This window comes from Lissotriton vulgaris, unplaced genomic scaffold (assembly GCF_964263255.1).
Source record: "Lissotriton vulgaris unplaced genomic scaffold, aLisVul1.2 SCAFFOLD_736, whole genome shotgun sequence".
NCBI lineage: Eukaryota > Metazoa > Chordata > Amphibia > Caudata > Salamandridae > Lissotriton > Lissotriton vulgaris.
Window position 1 is genome coordinate 284,923 of NW_028243083.1, and position 17,794 is coordinate 302,716.

Consider the following 17,794-nt stretch of genomic DNA (forward strand, 5'->3'; position numbering starts at 1 on the left):
TAGTCTCTACATGGATGACCCTTTACGCCTGATTGCCTGGTTTGTTTATCAGATAGGGAAGCATCCCCTAATTGCTAAGACAGGAGGTAGACTTATGAAGCGAGGTAAGAGTTAAGGTTGGCAAAAATATACATTTAACTTGTGGCTTTAATTGTACTGTAGACCTGGCACATGATAGATCGCACCCACCCCATATAGATTCCACTTGCAAGGCAATTCAAAAATTGGCAGCAGAGGTTGGGACTTGTGAAGATGTTCACATCCAGACTCTAGGGATATCTCACATTACTTAGGGATGCATGATCTACGTGTGGATACATTTTTGGGCCACCTGAGTGTGCATAGTTAGGTACTAAATGGTGAGTACTTGGGAAGGACGGTTCAGATCATAATCCATTTGTGCTATTGTTGAGGTGGAGTAGAGAGCGGCCTGAGATACCAGATTGGTGTTTGCGGGTAGAGACTATTTTGTATTTTTTCACACTATCTGAGAAACTGTGCAGAACTACTTCCTAGATAATTAGGCTTCGACAATGTTTCCTTTGATGGAGTGGGATGCGTTCAAAGCAGCAGTTCAGGTGCGTTGTAGAACAGTGGGTGGGCGAGGCACACTAGTGAGCGATATTGAGATGCATGAGAAGGTACTGCAGGAGCTGGAGTTTTCTAGGCCATGTGATATGGTTATGATACAGCAGCTCGTAGATACCAGGGAACAACTAGCAGTTCATATGGAAAAATTAAGCTGTTTTGAAAAGAGTATATGGCCTGTGTGCATGAAGAACGTAATAAGGCAGGTACTCTGCTGGCTGGATATCCCAAAAATATAAACTTTCAAATCTTCGAGTTGGACTCAGAGGATGGCAAAAACATCTATACACAGGAGGGCATCAGTAGTAGATTTAGGGACTATTATTAAGTGTTATGTGCACCACATCTGATGTTACATACTCCGTTTATTTCTGGGTTTTCTAGACCCTGTCGAATTGTCGATTCTTCTCCTGTGATGAACCAAGAGAACTAGGTGGAGAGATTACCATTCAGAAAGTGCAGGATGCCATAAAACCTATGGCAAGAAGGAAGGTTCCTAGGACAGATGGCTTATAATAGAATTTTATGCAGCTTATGCTGAGGAGTTGGCCCAGAGACTTGTTACCCTAAACTCTGCAGCCCAAGAGGCGGAATCCTAGCCCTCCACAGTGGCTGAGGGATTATTAATTCCGTTGTTATAGCTAAGAAGGCCTCCTAAGGATATATGGGATATTGTCTAAGGTCAATTCGGATTACAAAATCCTTAGTAGGAGCCTAGCAACAAGCATGCCACCATTAATGCCCAAGTTAATACTCTCAGATCAACCTGGGCTCATCCCATGGGGAATACAGCACACAATTCAGGAGGGCTCTGGCGAATATGGAAGTAGAAATTGAAGGATAAGAGAAAGCGGCAATAGACCTCGAAAAAGCCCATGATGCTCTTTGCTGGGATTGAAATGGGGAAATGAAATGAAATAAAATTAAATGAAAGCAAGATTTATAAAGCGCATGGCTGCCCTGGAGCGTCCCAGCGCGGGAAGAAGAGTTGATTTGTCCAATGGACTAAACTACTGTATTTAACACCTACTGTCAGAGTCCAGACTGGAAGGTATATTTCATAAAAATGTGTGGTGGGTGGAGGAGTGCGGTAAGGCTGCCAGCTCGCCTCCTTATTATTTGCTATTGCAGTTGAACCATTCACTTGTAGCATAAGAGCTGGTGGAGTCTACAGGGGACAGGGCATTGTGCATTACTCTGCTCTCGATGCAGATGATACGTTTTTGTTTCTTAGAGATTCAAATGTAGATTTGCCACATTGACAAGAAGCTTGCCCAAAACGTTCAAGCAGATTTATCACATGCTTTATTAGGAGTAAATCTCACCTGTGCCCATTACTAAAAGATGTACCTCAAACTGAGGATCTAGAGGGCTACATGGGAGGAGACATTACCTCTGAGGGTAAAATTGTACCTTGAACCTCTGACCTATTGGAGGGTAACATTGGTGTGACCACTATAAGTGTAGAGTTCTAGAAGACACTGCTGCTATTGGTGGGTGGGTGTTTAGCGATAGCAAAGATGGTGGCACCCCCCAGATTGCTTTACTGCACTACCTATAGTGAAACCCTGTAGAAACTTCCGTGAACTGGATTCATTATTGATTAGCATTAAATGGGGAACGGGTAGGTGCAGAGTGGACGGTGCAACATCTAGCAATTATGGGAGGAATAGCAGCTCCAGGTTTTGAGGCCTATTTGGCGTCACAGTTGCAGTGGTTTGCTCAATGAATCCATTCCCAAAGATTTTCTGAGGAGTCAAATATGGAGTTGTTACCAAATCTATGTATTCTATACTTAATCCTTCTGGCTCTGAAGAGGCCTGTTCAGGAGACTCGCACTGCATTGCAGGTTGCTTGACAATGTTGGTGTTGTGCTCTCCAGTGAACTTATGCTCCTGTGCCCATGGCCCGGAGATCCCATTGAGCAGTTTGGAGCAAATTATTCCTGGTGGAGGTTTGACGGGGCCTAATGGAATGGTCTATCCATGGAAGTTTTAGGGAGCCTAAAGGAATGTTCTATCCATGGAGTGCGTAGAATAGGAGATCTTTATAGAGATGGGAAACCTCTTTCGTTTGAGTAATCCGCTTCCTTTTAAATCCAGAGAGGGAATCTTTATTGCTTTGGGTGGTAGTAGCCTGGGTGCATCTTCATTGTAGAGCCTCAACAACTGGGTGCTTGCCAGGTGTTCTGTACTATGTCTGGTCGATTTAGGGCAGTGACTTATCTTTACCAAGCATTATGGAATGATAAGGTAACACCTCTAGTGGGACTTGGAAATGGAAATGGATTTTGCACATCGTATGTCAGAGGCACATTGGGCACAAATACTTGCTTGTTCATATACTCTATCTAGGAATGTTAGATTTAAGCTGATTAATTTCTATTATTTACATAGGGCATATTTGACTCCACTGATGTGGCATGTCCTTGATGTGGTGAACTGGGAGTAATTATGCTTCACATGGTGTGGTCTTGTCCACTATTGGTGGATGTTTGAAGAAAAGTAGTGACCTGCATTAATGAGTTACACAGAGATTAATTGATTATCCTCCCTTTATTTGTCTTCTGGGGAGATTTTCTAGATCTGCCAAGTGCAAAAATATATCAGGATTTATTGACTTTGCCCTGATCCTTGCTGGTCGCGGGATTGCAATTTATTAAAAACTAGTATGGCCCCCAGGTTTGAAAAATAGAAGGAGGAGTTGATTTGGTGGGTTGGCTACGAGAGTGCTGTGTTACAAAGAGAAGAGAAGTAAGGTAAGGAAGGATATCAATTGACCGGGCTGAAGCATGGGGTCATTTATTAGATTGTGTAGTAGGCTGGCCTAGTATTTGGTGCTCACTTATGTAAGTGTAGCACCCTGCACCAATCCAGACAACCCTTATGGTGATTTTAGTGGTCTTAGACAACATTAGAAAGCTCTCTAAGTGGTAGCTGTGGAGAGCAGTCTTCAGGCTTAGTCCAGGAGGAGTGTAAAGCAGCTTGTTTTACCAGTACTTAATCTTATGGTATAGGTTAAGTGAAAAAGAACCATACAGTGTAGTTTATACAAATAAGTATGTATTACTAACACTCACTATTATCATGAAATATCTTCTACCCAGAGATAAAAACACAATTATTTGTCAATATAATATGTAAGTCTCCAGGGAGAGATCAAACCATACACTAAAATAGTGGAAAGCAAACCACGACCAAAGTCGAGAATGGACCGAAAAAACAAAGAAGAGCTGGGAACCCAAAGATCCACCCAAGGTGATTATCTAGGAACCCCATGGCGGTCGTGTGTAGAGTGGGAATACGCCTGTGTGCCCAATAGAAGTCAATGGGTAAGTCGTGGTTGCAATTTTACAGGACCCTTCCCAGAGCACCCTGAAGAAACCCTGTGGAAGATGGAAGTTTGGAGAGTCACCCCACCCATAGATACTCCATGAACCAGGATACCTACACCAGGGAAGCCCAGTGGATTGGTGCAAAGTGATGTTGGAACTCGCGCAGACCACAATGGTGGACTTGAGTAAAGATGCCGCTGGCGAAGAAGGGGGAAGAGTCCGGTGGAACCTAAAGGTGGATTCAAGATGAGAGGTACCTGCAAGCAAAGGGGACAGAGTCTATGCCATTCTGGAGTGACCAGGAGGCACAGAAGACGAATTCCCACCAATGTTGGAGATGCAGGAGAGATGACCGTGCCCATGAAGTTGCAGCTGTGCAGACGGTGTGAGGGTATGATTCTATGCACTGTAAAGCTCCTCCCGGAGGCCCTCGGGGCTCCCGGTACCAGTCTTCAAGACCCGGACAGCAAACTATAGCTGCTACTGAAGAGAGACACTGTTCTGCCCTCCTGCTGCTGAGTCAAGCTTGAGCAGGGGAAGACCGGACACTAGGTTTCCTGTAACAGGACTTAGTGTTTTGGGACAGGGAGGGGACGCTTGCCCATAACAAGGTAGCTGCTGTTCGAGCTGATCGGCTCACGTTTTAGACATTACATACATGCAGCTGCAGGCCAACGGAGATTCTGGCGCCTTTAATATTGCACTGTAGGCATGATTTCAGGCACTTGGAAGAATTCCGATTCCAGAGAGAAAGAGCTTTTGCAGATCCTGATGTGATATAATCCTGCTGATCTTGGAGGTATGGGTTCCCCCACATAAGCCTAAGAGACCTTCTATATTTTATAAAACCTAGTTCCTAGCAAAGGAGGGTGATATACTAGGTGCTATAATACCTGTTTTCACCATCATTGTAATATGATTTCTCCTTATGTGTTTTATGGAGTTGTACAAATGCTGATCATATTACTTCTAATCATATGTCTCCCTATGTTAGCAATGATATTGCATCTTAGAGCATGTCGTTAAAATAAATATTTGAACCTTTCCCGTCTCTATTTTTACTCCTGTTGTGGACTGGTATGAGAGTATAACGAAAGAGTGTTCTTGTTTCCCACCATTCCTGAGTATAGCCTAAGTTGCATGTTCTGGGTTGTCTAATCTTTGCTATAGCACAAAGAGCTAATGTGACACTGATGCTAGCTGGTTAGGGTTTCTAGGTACTGAGGTGAGTTCTTTTGGTCCACCACAATTCACTGAGGTCCTGGGTCCCTGGGCACAGTTCTGTGTAGCCCCTTCACATTTGATTTTCAATATCCTTGTAATCCAATCAGATCTATGAAGCAATACATGTATACTCTCCAATTTCTCATTGCAATGAAGATTTTTTTTCCCTCCAAATTTGAACCATTCCTTTTCTCGAACTACGACTTTGAAAAAAGTCATCTTATTTCTGTTCTGGATTTTTAGACATTTTGACGCCAGCACGTTTTTACTTGGGGTCAAGACAGAAACAGCCATAGGTTTGTAGTGTGCATTCAGTAAAACTTACTGCCTTCTACATTATTAACATGGTCCCTCGCCATGTTGTCCTGTGTTGTGCTGTTATCTAGAGTATAACAGTTTTTTTTCTTCTTGCATATATTATTGCTGATTTACGTAAAGAGATCAGTATATAGAAAATATTTGATCGTGTAGATTGCCTGTTCTGCATTATGGAGGTTTTTCATTATTATGCGCGTTTGACAATGTAGCTGCAAGCTTATTGCAACTACATCCTGCTTTAACCCTTTAATTGCTGCCGACGGCCAACGGTCGCCACAAGCGCTACCTCCCCAGTGCTGCGCACGACCGTTGGCCGTCGGGTCAGCATTCGTTCTCCGAACGTTCAGCACTGGGCGCTGAACGTTCGATGCTGGGAACGGGTTAAATAGAATGTCTATGTATGTTTTAAATATGATGTTTACTTAACTTCATATAATAGTATTCCAATTGTATTTTTGTTTTACCTGCATATTGCTCGATTAACTGTAAAATCTGTAGATGCCACTATTGAGTCAGGAAATATTTACCTTGATGAGTTTTTGGTACTATGTGCAATCCGAAATATATCCTCAAGCAGCAGTTGGTATGACTCACAGAGCTAACTGGTTCTTTTTGTTACATTTGAAAGGTCTTCACCAACCCTAAGCAGATATGGACCGGGACTTCAGTGATCCAAATATGAACCCGGATTTCAGGGATTCAAATATGGACCCGGACTTTGATGCAACGTTTGATGAGGAGTCCCAAGAGCCCAACGATGAGGTGATGCCATATAGTGATGATGAAACGGAGGATGAGTTAGACAGACCGGAGTCTGCGGAGCCAGGACAGAATGAAGCCAACACAAAGACAGAAGAGCGACAGAAGACTCTGACTAGAGGTATGTGAATGACCCATCTATTCTTGATCGAGGAGTGCCAGAGAAGGCATGTGTTGTACATTTTGGTTACTTATCTCTATTTGGGTTATTGCTACAGTATGAGCAGTTTAGATTTGACTCCACTACAAACCACCTCAGGAGCATGGATGTCATTTAGGGGTGGCCGCTTTGACCTGTCTTTAGCTTGACCCCTGGCTTGTTGCTTGCGCCCCCCCCTGGCTTGTTGCTTGCGCCCCCCCCTGGCTTGTTGCTTGCGCCCCCCCCTGGCTTGTTGCTTGCGCCCCCCCCTGGCTTGTTGCTTGCGCCCCCCCTGGCTTGTTGCTTGCGCCCCCCCTGGCTTGTTGCTTGCGCCCCCCCTGGCTTGTTGCTTGCGCCCCCCCTGGCTTGTTGCTTGCGCCCCCCCTGGCTTGTTGCTTGCGCCCCCCCTGGCTTGTTGCTTGCGCCCCCCCCGGCTTGTTGCTTGCACCCCCCCCCCCGGCTTGTTGCTTGCGCCCCCCCCCCCCGGCTTGTTGCTTGCGCCCCCCCCCGGCTTGTTGCTTGCGCCCCCCCCCTGGCTTGTTGCTTGCGCCCCCCCTGGCTTGTTGCTTGCGCCCCCCCCCTGGCTTGTTGCTTGCGCCCCCCCCCTGGCTTGTTGCTTGCGCCCCCCCCTGGCTTGTTGCTTGCGCCCCCCCCTGGCTTGTTGCTTGCGCCCCCCCCTGGCTTGTTGCTTGCGCCCCCCCCTGGCTTGTTGCTTGCGCCCCCCCCTGGCTTGTTGCTTGCGCCCCCCCCTGGCTTGTTGCTTGCGCCCCCCCCTGGCTTGTTGCTTGCGCCCCCCCTGGCTTGTTGCTTGCGCCCCCCCTGGCTTGTTGCTTGCGCCCCCCCCGGCTTGTTGCTTGCGCCCCCCCCTGGCTTGTTGCTTGCGCCCCCCCCTGGCTTGTTGCTTGCGCCCCCCCCTGGCTTGTTGCTTGCGCCCCCCCCTGGCTTGTTGCTTGCGCCCCCCCCTGGCTTGTTGCTTGCGCCCCCCCTGGCTTGTTGCTTGCGCCCCCCGCTCCAGCGTGTTGCTTGCGCCCCCCGCTCCGGCTTGTTGCTTGCGCCCCCCGCTCCGGCTTGTTGCTTGCGCCCCCCGCTCCGGCTTGTTGCTTGCGCCCCCGCTCCGGCTTGTTGCTTGCGCCCCCCGCTCCGGCTTGTTGCTTGCGCCCCCCCCCCGGCTTGTTGCTTGCGCCCCCCCCCCGGCTTGTTTCTTGCGTACCCCCGGCTTGTTGCTTGCAAACTCCCATCTGCTCCCCCCTTGAAGCAAATAAGTCCATTGTTGACTGGAGTCCCCGGGTGTTGGTTTCAGTGCCCCATGAGGTTGCACCACTGCATAGTAAATATTAAAATAGTACAGCACGGTTTTGAAAGTTTAATGAAGTTTGGCCTCACCGTTCATACTCTGCAACACTTGCTGCAATTTAACCAGTGAGGCGGCAAAAATCAAACTGTGATAGACGAAGGTGAGCGAAGGTGGGGCCTGCTGTTCCGTTCTGTCAACAGTGGTGAGGTCGCATTTCACAGTATGGCATTTTGTCATGCATTGTGGAGTGTTGTGGCTCACTGGTTAGAGGCTGCAGACCCGGAAGCAGAGGACGGCCTGGGACCAGGGTTCAATTCCCGATGCGGCAGGGTCGTGAACCAGGGTCAGCGGAATCGATAATTCTCGCCTCGTGCCTACTCTAACCAGGGATTACACTCGGCAACTCTGGGCATTAGCTTGCCTAATCTCCACAATGGCCCCCCACAAACGCCGGGGATGCCTGGTTTCACCTTGGAGATACCCAGGAGGGAACATTTCACAGGGAAAGCCAGGACGGGTTCCCCAGCGGGCTATAGCGCCAGGACGCCTGCGGGTAGCAGTGCGCTGTACAAGACACACACATTTACATTCACTGACCGACATCGTGGGCAAAGTTGTTTATGGAAGTCAGCAAATGAACCCCAAAAAGGAGCACTGTGTATTTGCACGTTTGCTTGGGGACGATTTAAATTATTTTGTTTACTTAATAACCGAATCGGACTACTACAGCAACAAGTCTGGAAGCAAATTAATTAGTGCACCATAACTTGGAGTCCTTTTTATAATGACGTTTAAGTACTGAAAAGCTATTTAGATTGTTGTTTTGATACCGGTGAGAGCCTTTGATTATCGGGGTTTGGGTGGAGCGCCAAAATGACAACTTCTGTAGCATTTCTGTTAAGCAATTGAAGTGAATAAGTTTCTATTTTCCGGTTTAAGCATGCGGGATAGGGAAATAGCCATTGGTGCACTGTTCCGAGTGCCAGCACTTGAATGGAAGTAGAAACAATATGTGAATGAGCTGCAAAGCTCTCCAGTTGTCCCATAACTTGCGTATGCGCAATTCGCCGAGTCCCGACGGGTTGTTTTACTTTAATACCTCTACTTCTGCATTTAAAATGGGGGAAATTTAGTTACTAGTGACAGAATGCTAAGCTAAAATCCGGATTAATGCGAGTCCCGCGCCAAAGGACGACTCCAGACTTCTAACTCCCACAGTTCTATTTTCCAGTAACTGCACGTATACATCGATTATTTGTGCGATTTTCTGGTTCTATACATGAGATATTCACATATTTAGGTCAAATTAGGTGCATTTTAGAGCACTGTGAAATGCAACAGTTCTGGATTTATTACTGCTGTCTGGATGTTAAAATCCCAAACTAGTTTGACAGCCCTTCAATGTAAAAATAGAAATGATCCACAAGGTGATGGAACTTGCTGATACTAGAGCCCTTCTACCTAAAACCATTTCACCCATAGACGGGGAATTGACAGTCACCAGTTGCAAAGGGCCAGTTTTGTCAATGCTTAGTTGCATTGCGACCTCCAAGCTGAGGGTGGGAATGCTCTGCGCTGTGTGCTTGTTACCATGCTGAAACTAGAATTGCCACAGGAACTAGAGTTGCATCAGGTGCACTCCAGTGCATTTCTCTATCAATCAGAAATGCGTAAGATTCTACACTAACCTGATCAATGTCACACCCTATGATTGCAATGTTTTTGTGGAACAAGATTCTGTGCACAAAATGCATTTTGCTCCTGTGTAAATCATGCTGATTTACAGATGCGCAAAATAAAACCTTTTTTTAAAAATCTACAGTAGCATAGTTCAGGTACAAAGAGTCTAGAGACAACAGGCTGGACATAAGGGTGCAAGAGCAATTAGTACCCACAAGAGAGTTATCCATGTACATAGGTTATAGGGGGCTTTGTGTTCACAGATGAAAGGGGGTTGATGGGGTTAGCTCCACATAAAAATGAGGTGTACATTGCTAATGGAGACATAGTGAAAATTGACCTTGTAGTCATTGGCACTTATAGGTTAGCAGGAGTTATATACAGTTAAGTGGGGCGAAGTGGACACATGATAGACAAGGGCTATGTGAGAAGGGGTAGGTGAATAAAAGAAAACAGTATGTCCAATTTAAGTGAGTTGTTTGGGTGTGGTTCTGTGCAACAGCCGTCAGAGCCATCAGGATACAATGTTTAAGGTTGGGCATGTTTTGGGTGAAGGAATTATATGTGCAGACAGGTGAGTAATGTTATATGGATGCAGATGACACAAGTAGTTACACACAAGTAAGAGATCTAGGCACACCCACATGAGATGAGACTAGGGAAATACAGGTGAGATTATGGTGTACAAGCACATACTTGAGAAGGGGGCCGTACATATATAGTGGTAATATTTGGCTTAGTGAATGCAGGTGCCGGAGACATATGTACACATAACGGCTGAAGTGTATAGGTGCACATATGTGAGATAGTGTGGCAGGGTATGCTCAGACGTGAGTCCCTTGCTCACTTGGTCACTGGATTCACTGGATTCAAGCAAGCCGGGCTGAAGACGGCTGGAATGCCAGAAACCGGTCCTCGGAAGCTTGTTTCCGGTCCAGGGAAGACATGGCTTGGCAGTTCGGGCTGGACTGTTCCCATGAGGCACAGGGTCAGACTGATTTGCATATAGCCATGTCTGGACTGGGGTGGCAGAGTGGGCTAAAGAACGGTGATGGATTTTGACTGGGTGTAAGTGTTTGATTCAGATGATCTGTCCATCACCACCCCCTTTTGTACGGCAGATAATTTTTTGGGGCACAAAATGAAATGAAAAGACAAGAAACATGCCGCTACTTAAACGTGATGACCGTACGCTTGAAATCAAACTTTTAATTAAAGATCTAAAAGACCCAAAAACTGCTGTAATTTAGAACGTGTACTAACATGTTGATAATTCGATTAATGAACTGTAGCAGTGCAATAAATGAACACATTGCTCTAATTATCTCATTACTACGAAGGACTGTTTATAGTGGCAAAAGTTCATAAGAGCAAAAAACTTAGTAGTTCTTTTTGCAATTGTAATTTTGCTCTGGTTTCTTTTCACGTTGTCTGCTGGCTCTGGTGCCAGGCTTTGTGACGTTACAACTAATGTGTACTAACCTATTACAGTAGAGTTACTTTGTAATTTTATTATTACGGTTGCTTGTGAAGTACCAACTGCAAGATAATATGTGGGATAAAATATGACCTGCAGTACATTACAAGGGTATTGCAAGCCATAGGAGATAATCAAATAAAGTAATGAGGCAGAAGGCAGAAAAGGTTATAGCTAATCAACTCCGAGGTCCTTGGCCTTATATAAGGCCATTGACCTCCAAGGTGACAAGCTATAACCTTTTTAGTCCGAGGGTATTTTATTTCTTATAACACATGGTCACACCTTCACTCTTCAAACAACCCACTAAAATTCTTGGTCTCCTACTCTTTCACATGAAAATGAAAGTATGGTTGCAGGCAGGAAAGAATAAAAGGGAAATCTGTAGTGTAAAATTAAACACCCCAAAAAAATGGAATTTGCTGCAAAAATATTAGAATCAATTTATTGTAGGTCCGATTAATCAATTCTGTAGCTTGGAAGGTGAACATCCATAGAGCTGATGTTTCCTATAAAACCAATGGAATACGAAATAAAAAAATTCCCATACATATCTCCTTTCTGTAGATGACTGTTCATTTTAGAACAACAAACAAGAAGGAAAAGCTGCTTCTTTTATTTTTTTTTTATTTTTTTTTTTCATTCAAAATATAGTTGTATTTATGCTCTGTGACCTGCCAATGGCTGCCATTAACATTGGCTCACTCTGGCAGCAGGCATTATAGCATTTCTTATATCGTCAATTTCCACTACCTCTGAGGCGGAAGCCGGAGGCGATTTGCACTCGTGTTTTTAACCTGTAAATAACTTGTGATTTGTGTTTTTAATACTGCTCCGACCTCACCCCGAGCTCCTTTCAGGCACAACGCCAAGCAGGCACCCCATAAGCAGCGGAGCTAGCGCTGCTTAGGGGAACAGTTGTTTTGTAAGCCGCCCTCGCTGCACACGCGAGGCCACGCCCACCTGATAGGCCACGCCCCCCGCCTATTAGAAGCGCTGAGTGATAGCGCGCTCGTCAATTTCCACTACCTCTGAGGCGGAAGCCGGAGGCGATTTGCACTCGTGTTTTTAACCTGTAAATAACTTGTGATTTGTGTTTTTAATACTGCTCCGACCTCACCCCGAGCTCCTTTCAGGCACAACGCCAAGCAGGCACCCCATAAGCAGCGGAGCTAGCGCTGCTTAGGGGAACAGTTGTTTTGTAAGCCGCCCTCGCTGCACACGCAAGGCCACGCCCACCTGATAGGCCACGCCCTTCCTTTCCCTAAATGTGCCAACCACGCAAGCGCAGCGGACGAGCGCAGCGGGAGCGCCGTTTGCGCGCCGAAGGTGCGCCTAAGGCAAGCCCGTCTGCGCCCGTCCGCGACCATACGCGGCCCAGGACCCGTCCCCCTGGCCATACCACCTCAGACCAGTGTGGGACGGCAACCTACACGAGGCAGGCGTTACTACATCTGCGCAAGGTGCTACCGCCGGAATGCGAACACACGCTGCACGTGGAGCAATGGCCCCCGAAGTGTGATGGTTGCGGCTATACTATCCTCCGAGACCAAGAGACGAGTAAGGAAGGTAACGATCTTTCTGCCTTGCTACTGAACTGTCGCTCGTTGAAACGTCATAGCCTGAACATTTATGACATGCTGATAGATGACAACCCTGACTTGGTCTTCTTGACAGAAACATGGTTAGATGAGCAATCCCTCCCTGATATTATAGAGGCCCTTCCCTCCGGCTACAACATTCTCCAAATCAATAGGGGGATTCAGAGGGGGGGGGGGGGGGGGATAGCTATTGTCCATAAAATCGAGCTGTCATGCTCTCTTGAACCGACTGCCATTAAGAACTGTGAAGCTGGACTATTTTCCATCTCGATTGGCCCTAATTGCACCATTAAGGGCTACCTTATCTATCGCCCGCCTGGTGCGGCGACCGCGTTCATTGAGAGCCTCCTGGAGGCTCTAACGCAATCTGCTTTACGCCACAATAAGTTCATGATTGTAGGAGACCTCAACGTACATCTGGATGATGTCAACTGCAGAGAGGCTGTATCCCTGATTAATGCACTTAGAGCACTTATGTTTGTTTTGGCCGATAACAGAGCCACCCATCAAGCGGGGCATTTACTGGATCCAATTTTTGCTAATTGGGAAGATATAAGCGTATCTGTCCCGATTAAGATCCTGTGGTTGTGTTACTGTCAATTTTAGCGCCAAGAAACTAATCAGTGTTAGCGCACTTTATAAGTGACTTAATAACATAACATAACATAACATAACAGAAGATTGCCCAAAAGGGGGCCTATACAGAAACCCCCCGCCATTAGGCGCAGGGACTGGAGGAAATTCAGTCATGATGCCTTCAGTCAAGCCCTTGGACAGGAACCCCCTAAGATCAGCGGCAACTTAGCGGAGGCGTGCAGGATGTATGATGTATGGGTTGAGGGTGCACTGGATAAAGTTGCCCCCTGGACTCAAAGAGCCATGGCACGGAGCACGAAATCCGCTCCGTGGTTTACTGCGGAGCTACACGCCGCTAAAACCAAATGTAAGACTCTGGAGCCTAGATGGAGAGTGGAATATGCCCCCCAACTACGTGAAGTCTATAAGAGTGAACTAAGGTCTTATCACAGTCAGATTAGGAAAGCTAAAAGAACTTACTATAATAAGAGGATTGACCGTGCAGAGAATACATCTAAAGAGCTCTTCATGATTCTGAAGGAACTCTCCGCCCCCCTAACCAGTCCAGGGGAAGTCCCCCCCTCAACAGAGTCATGCAATGAGATTGCCGACTTCTTTGTAGGGAAGGTAGAAAAGATCTATGCTTCCTTCCAGGTGAATCCTGAACCCACTGATTCGCCAGACCCTAACTGTGATAATCAGGTTATGATAAAACTTAGGAAGTTTGTGGTCCCCCAAGCAGAGGAGCTAATTAACATCGTATCGGACATTCACTCTGGCTCTCCCTTAGATGCGATCCCAGCGAGGATTCTTCGCAGTCATCTTCCCCTGGTAGCGGAGCACATAGGTAACATGGCTTCTCTTTCTTTCCATGAATGTCTAGTTCCGGACATCTGGAAACTGGCCCAAGTTGTCCCGATAAAAAAGAAAGCCCATATAAGCATAACTCAATTAGACAACCTTAGACCAATCTCCCTTCTTCCCTACTGTGCGAAGGTAGTAGAGAAATTGGTTAACCGACAACTGGTGAGCTTTGTGGAGGAAAATAAGCTCCTCCACTCGTCTCAGTCGGGATTCAGAGCCAAACACTCGACCGAGACCGCTCTCCTCCTATCGACAGAACTGCTGCGGTGTAGGGCGGATGAGGGTCACACGGCCGCACTGGTCCTGTTGGACTTAAGTGCGGCGTTTGACACCGTATCGCACTCAGTATTACTGGACCGTCTGAGTATGAAGGGAATAACCGGGCCTGCCCATGAGTGGTTGGCTTCCTTCCTTAAGAACAGGAGATTTCAAGTGCATTGTCCGCCATGTAAATCCAGTATAAGATGTCTTAGACAAGGGGTTCCACAGGGCTCAATTTTGAGCCCCACGTTATTCAATCTGTACATGGAACCCCTTGCCAAACTGGTGGAGTCATACCGTGTTGACATAGTCTCCTATGCAGACGATACACAACTGGTGATCAACTTGTCCCGTGATCCAGTTGTGGATGCTGAGAATTTCTCGGCCTGCTTGGTGGCACTTGATGGGTGGATGAAGCATAACTATCTCCGCCTCAATGGTAATAAGACGGAAGTTCTTATCGTTGGTCCCTGTCCCTCCATCTGGACATCTGCCTGGTGGCCCATAGAACTGGGATCTGTCCCTGCCCTGGTGGACACAGTTAAAAACCTTGGCATTCTTCTTGACTCCAATCTAGCCTACACTAATCATGTTGGTAATGTGGCCGGTAAATGCTATGGCATTTTGAAGGTCCTGAGGAAAATCCTGGACCTACTGCCCCCCAGCACCAGGAAAACAATGGTACATGCCTTGGTCACCTCCCATTTAGACTATGGGAACTCCCTACTCTGTGGACTCAGCAAAAAAGGCCTAGCACAGCTGCAACGCGTCCAGAACGCAGCTGCCAGGCTTGTCCTGAACCTCCCCAGGAGGGCATCTGGGAAACATGCATTACGTTCCCTGCATTGGCTCCCAATAAAGGAACGAATTAAATTTAAAACTATGTGCATCACCCATCGTATAGCTCACAAAAAAGCTCCTCCATATCTCCAGAATTTGCTCCCAATCTATCGTCCTTCTCGCCATCTTAGGTCAATGGGCAGCATGCTATTAGTGGTTCCGCGGATCCACAGAGCAAGGATGGGAGGACGGTCCTTTAGACACCTTGCCAGTAAAGACTGGAATGACCTACCCATCGAATTGAGGATGGAACCATCTGAAACAAGGTTCAGACAGAGGCTGAAAACCCATCTCTTCCCCAAAACATAATCAATACTGTTTCCCCTACTCCTGAGTTCATCCTCTGTGAGCTAAGCTGAAGAGATGTTTAGTGGGACTGTCAGCGCGGGGACGCACTGTTCCTTGTGCAACCAGGCGCTTAACAAATGCCATTAAATTAAATTAAATTATATACTATCTTATTAAAATAGAGCAGCCATTATTACAGATGATTAGAGACATCACAACTCTACTGCAACACAATTGGAGACAGACTTTTTTTATCACCCTTTTTTACTGAAAGTTGTCATTAATTTTAAAACAGTACATACAACATGGTTTTACAGATGTTTCAGAAAGGTGAGTAGAGTTTGAAAAACGTACAGCTATCGTCACTCAAGTTTTGATGAATGTTGAAAGTCTCTAGGTGAGAGGCACAGGCTTTTTATACAGGGACTGTAGCTTCTCAAGTATTATAAGAAAAATACACAGTTTAAAAATATATTATAGGCCACCATGTAGCATATAGCACTGTGTAGGCGTTTTCAAAACACTTATGATCCCAGAGTTTTAACCTCGTTCCTGCAGCTCTTTGATTGTAGGTTTACCCACCCATTTACAAAGATTTTACTGTCAATAGGTTATCTCTTCTGTGCCCCATGTGACGTCACATAGGACTATACTCTTAACACATATACTACGACAGAGAAGGTGTGGATGATATTTCTTTGCCCCGACCGTCCCATTCTTGTTTGAAGTTGTTGTTACTTCAGTCATTTTTTGTGAGAATAATAACAAGACACTCCAGATAAATCTTTCCACTACAGGAGACTACTATAGTAGGAGCAAATAGATGAGTATTCAAACCGGTCGCTGTCCTTCATGGTGCAACGCTATTTCCCTTCCCCTTCGTGAAATGTAAATATTCCTCTAATATTTCTTACTCTGTTTTTAAGCCTTGTGGTGTTAAAGCTGATGGCTGGTTGTCTCCAGCTACAAGTAAAGAGTACCCCAAGAATTACATTTTCAGTGTAGTTTGCAAATCAGATGGCCTGCTATATTTAGAGTAAATTAGACTAAAGAGTAATGGGTTAATTATAGGACGTACACTTTGAAAGAAATCTAGATCAGGTATAATTAGATGAAGATATCCCATTTGTAGAAAAAAGATCCTTGAGTTACTTCATTAATATGAGCAACAACGCAGAGATTAGAGTCCATAATCGCCCCAGGATTCATTACTTTGTAGTTGAACCATGCTCTTTAGGCCCTGTGGGATACAGGTTGTCATTGGCTAAGTTACCACAAACTATTAGCTCAGTTTTATACACGCTTAGCTTGAAGTAGTTAGTTAGCCTTTTAAAAGCAATATCCTGTGTTGTGGGAATTGAGAAATGGTGGATTTCCAGTTACTGGTGTGAGTAGGTGAGGTGGCGTGCAGGTTGAGCCTTTGGGATTCCGGTTTGGAGGAGAAAGGTAATCAGGAGAAAAGGGAAAGGGATGTGTTGAGAACTTTGGTAGAGAGGAAGAGACAATCCACTAAAGGACAATACCCCATATTCCTATGTCTTCCAGTCTCTAGTAGTGCAGCCTGATGGATGGTACCAAAGGCAGAGGAGATGTCTTGTGATAAAAGATATGGAATGAATTTGAATAAATTGTGGTTTGTTGCAATCAATGCAGTTTCTTTTACTCTGCTATGACAGACATGGTTTTTCCTTCAATGAATACTGATTGACAGAAGGCACATCTTTTAATGAGGTAAGTTAGGATTGAGTTTTCCAAATTGATAATTGAGCTTGTTCCTATTTAGTGTAGGTTATAGATAGGAGTACTTTAGTCAGTTTGACCAGTGGGGCAGTTTAGTGAGATTTGATGGGGAGGGGGGCGATCACCTATTTTAAATATATTTTTACTGCACGCACGCCTCCTCATCTCTACTGCAAAGGTGAGGACTAGAAACATGGAGCCCTGCACGTGGACAGAGCTTCGTGTTTCTAGCCCTCACATTTTATAAATCATTTTATCAAGTGACTGATGGCCCATGTGCGAAGGCTGAGTCTCAAATAGAGGGAGTGCAGGCATATTAACAGAGCAAGAGACCAGCCAAGTGTCAGGCTTGGCTCTAAGAGTCTGTGCACGAGCTGAACCATGAACATGTTTGCCATGTATATCGTGCAGCAAACCTAATGTAAACATATGATGCACTTTTTTGAATTTTGAAGAGCTTGTATTTCATTAATATGCAGAATCATTTAACCATAGTACATCAGATTAGAACACTGCATAGACAGGCATTTGATATTGATATTTTCACCTTCACACAGGAGTGGCTCGCTTTTTCCTTCTGGAATCGCAGGGATTCTCATTTGCATAAATATATTTATATAAAATCATTCAAATGATTGATAATGCATTTTACATTTAAGTGAAGAAGCAGTAAGGTTAATGCGTTCATTCTTGCAATTTTAATCATTCGATGTAAGGCCTGCCCTTTTCAAAATGAGGAGAGTGCATCTCAACTGGGTTCAGACAAATAGAATTGTCAACTTCCTGGGATACTCTGAGATCGAGCAAAGCT

At 45.6% G+C, this 17,794-nt stretch overlaps 1 protein-coding gene across 2 annotated transcripts in view; it reads left to right on the forward strand.

Annotated features, from left to right (window-relative positions):
- The window catches only part of LOC147668707 (phospholipid-transporting ATPase IC-like), a 515,423-nt gene that overhangs the window by 152,163 nt on the left and 345,466 nt on the right, over positions 1-17,794 (forward strand). For both annotated transcript variants that reach the window (XM_086948491.1, XM_086948490.1), the window contains exon 2: positions 6,093-6,344. In XM_086948491.1, coding sequence (XP_086804617.1) covers positions 6,116-6,344 — 229 coding nt within the window. In that variant the 5' untranslated portion in view covers positions 6,093-6,115. The remainder of the gene's footprint in view (positions 1-6,092; positions 6,345-17,794) is intronic.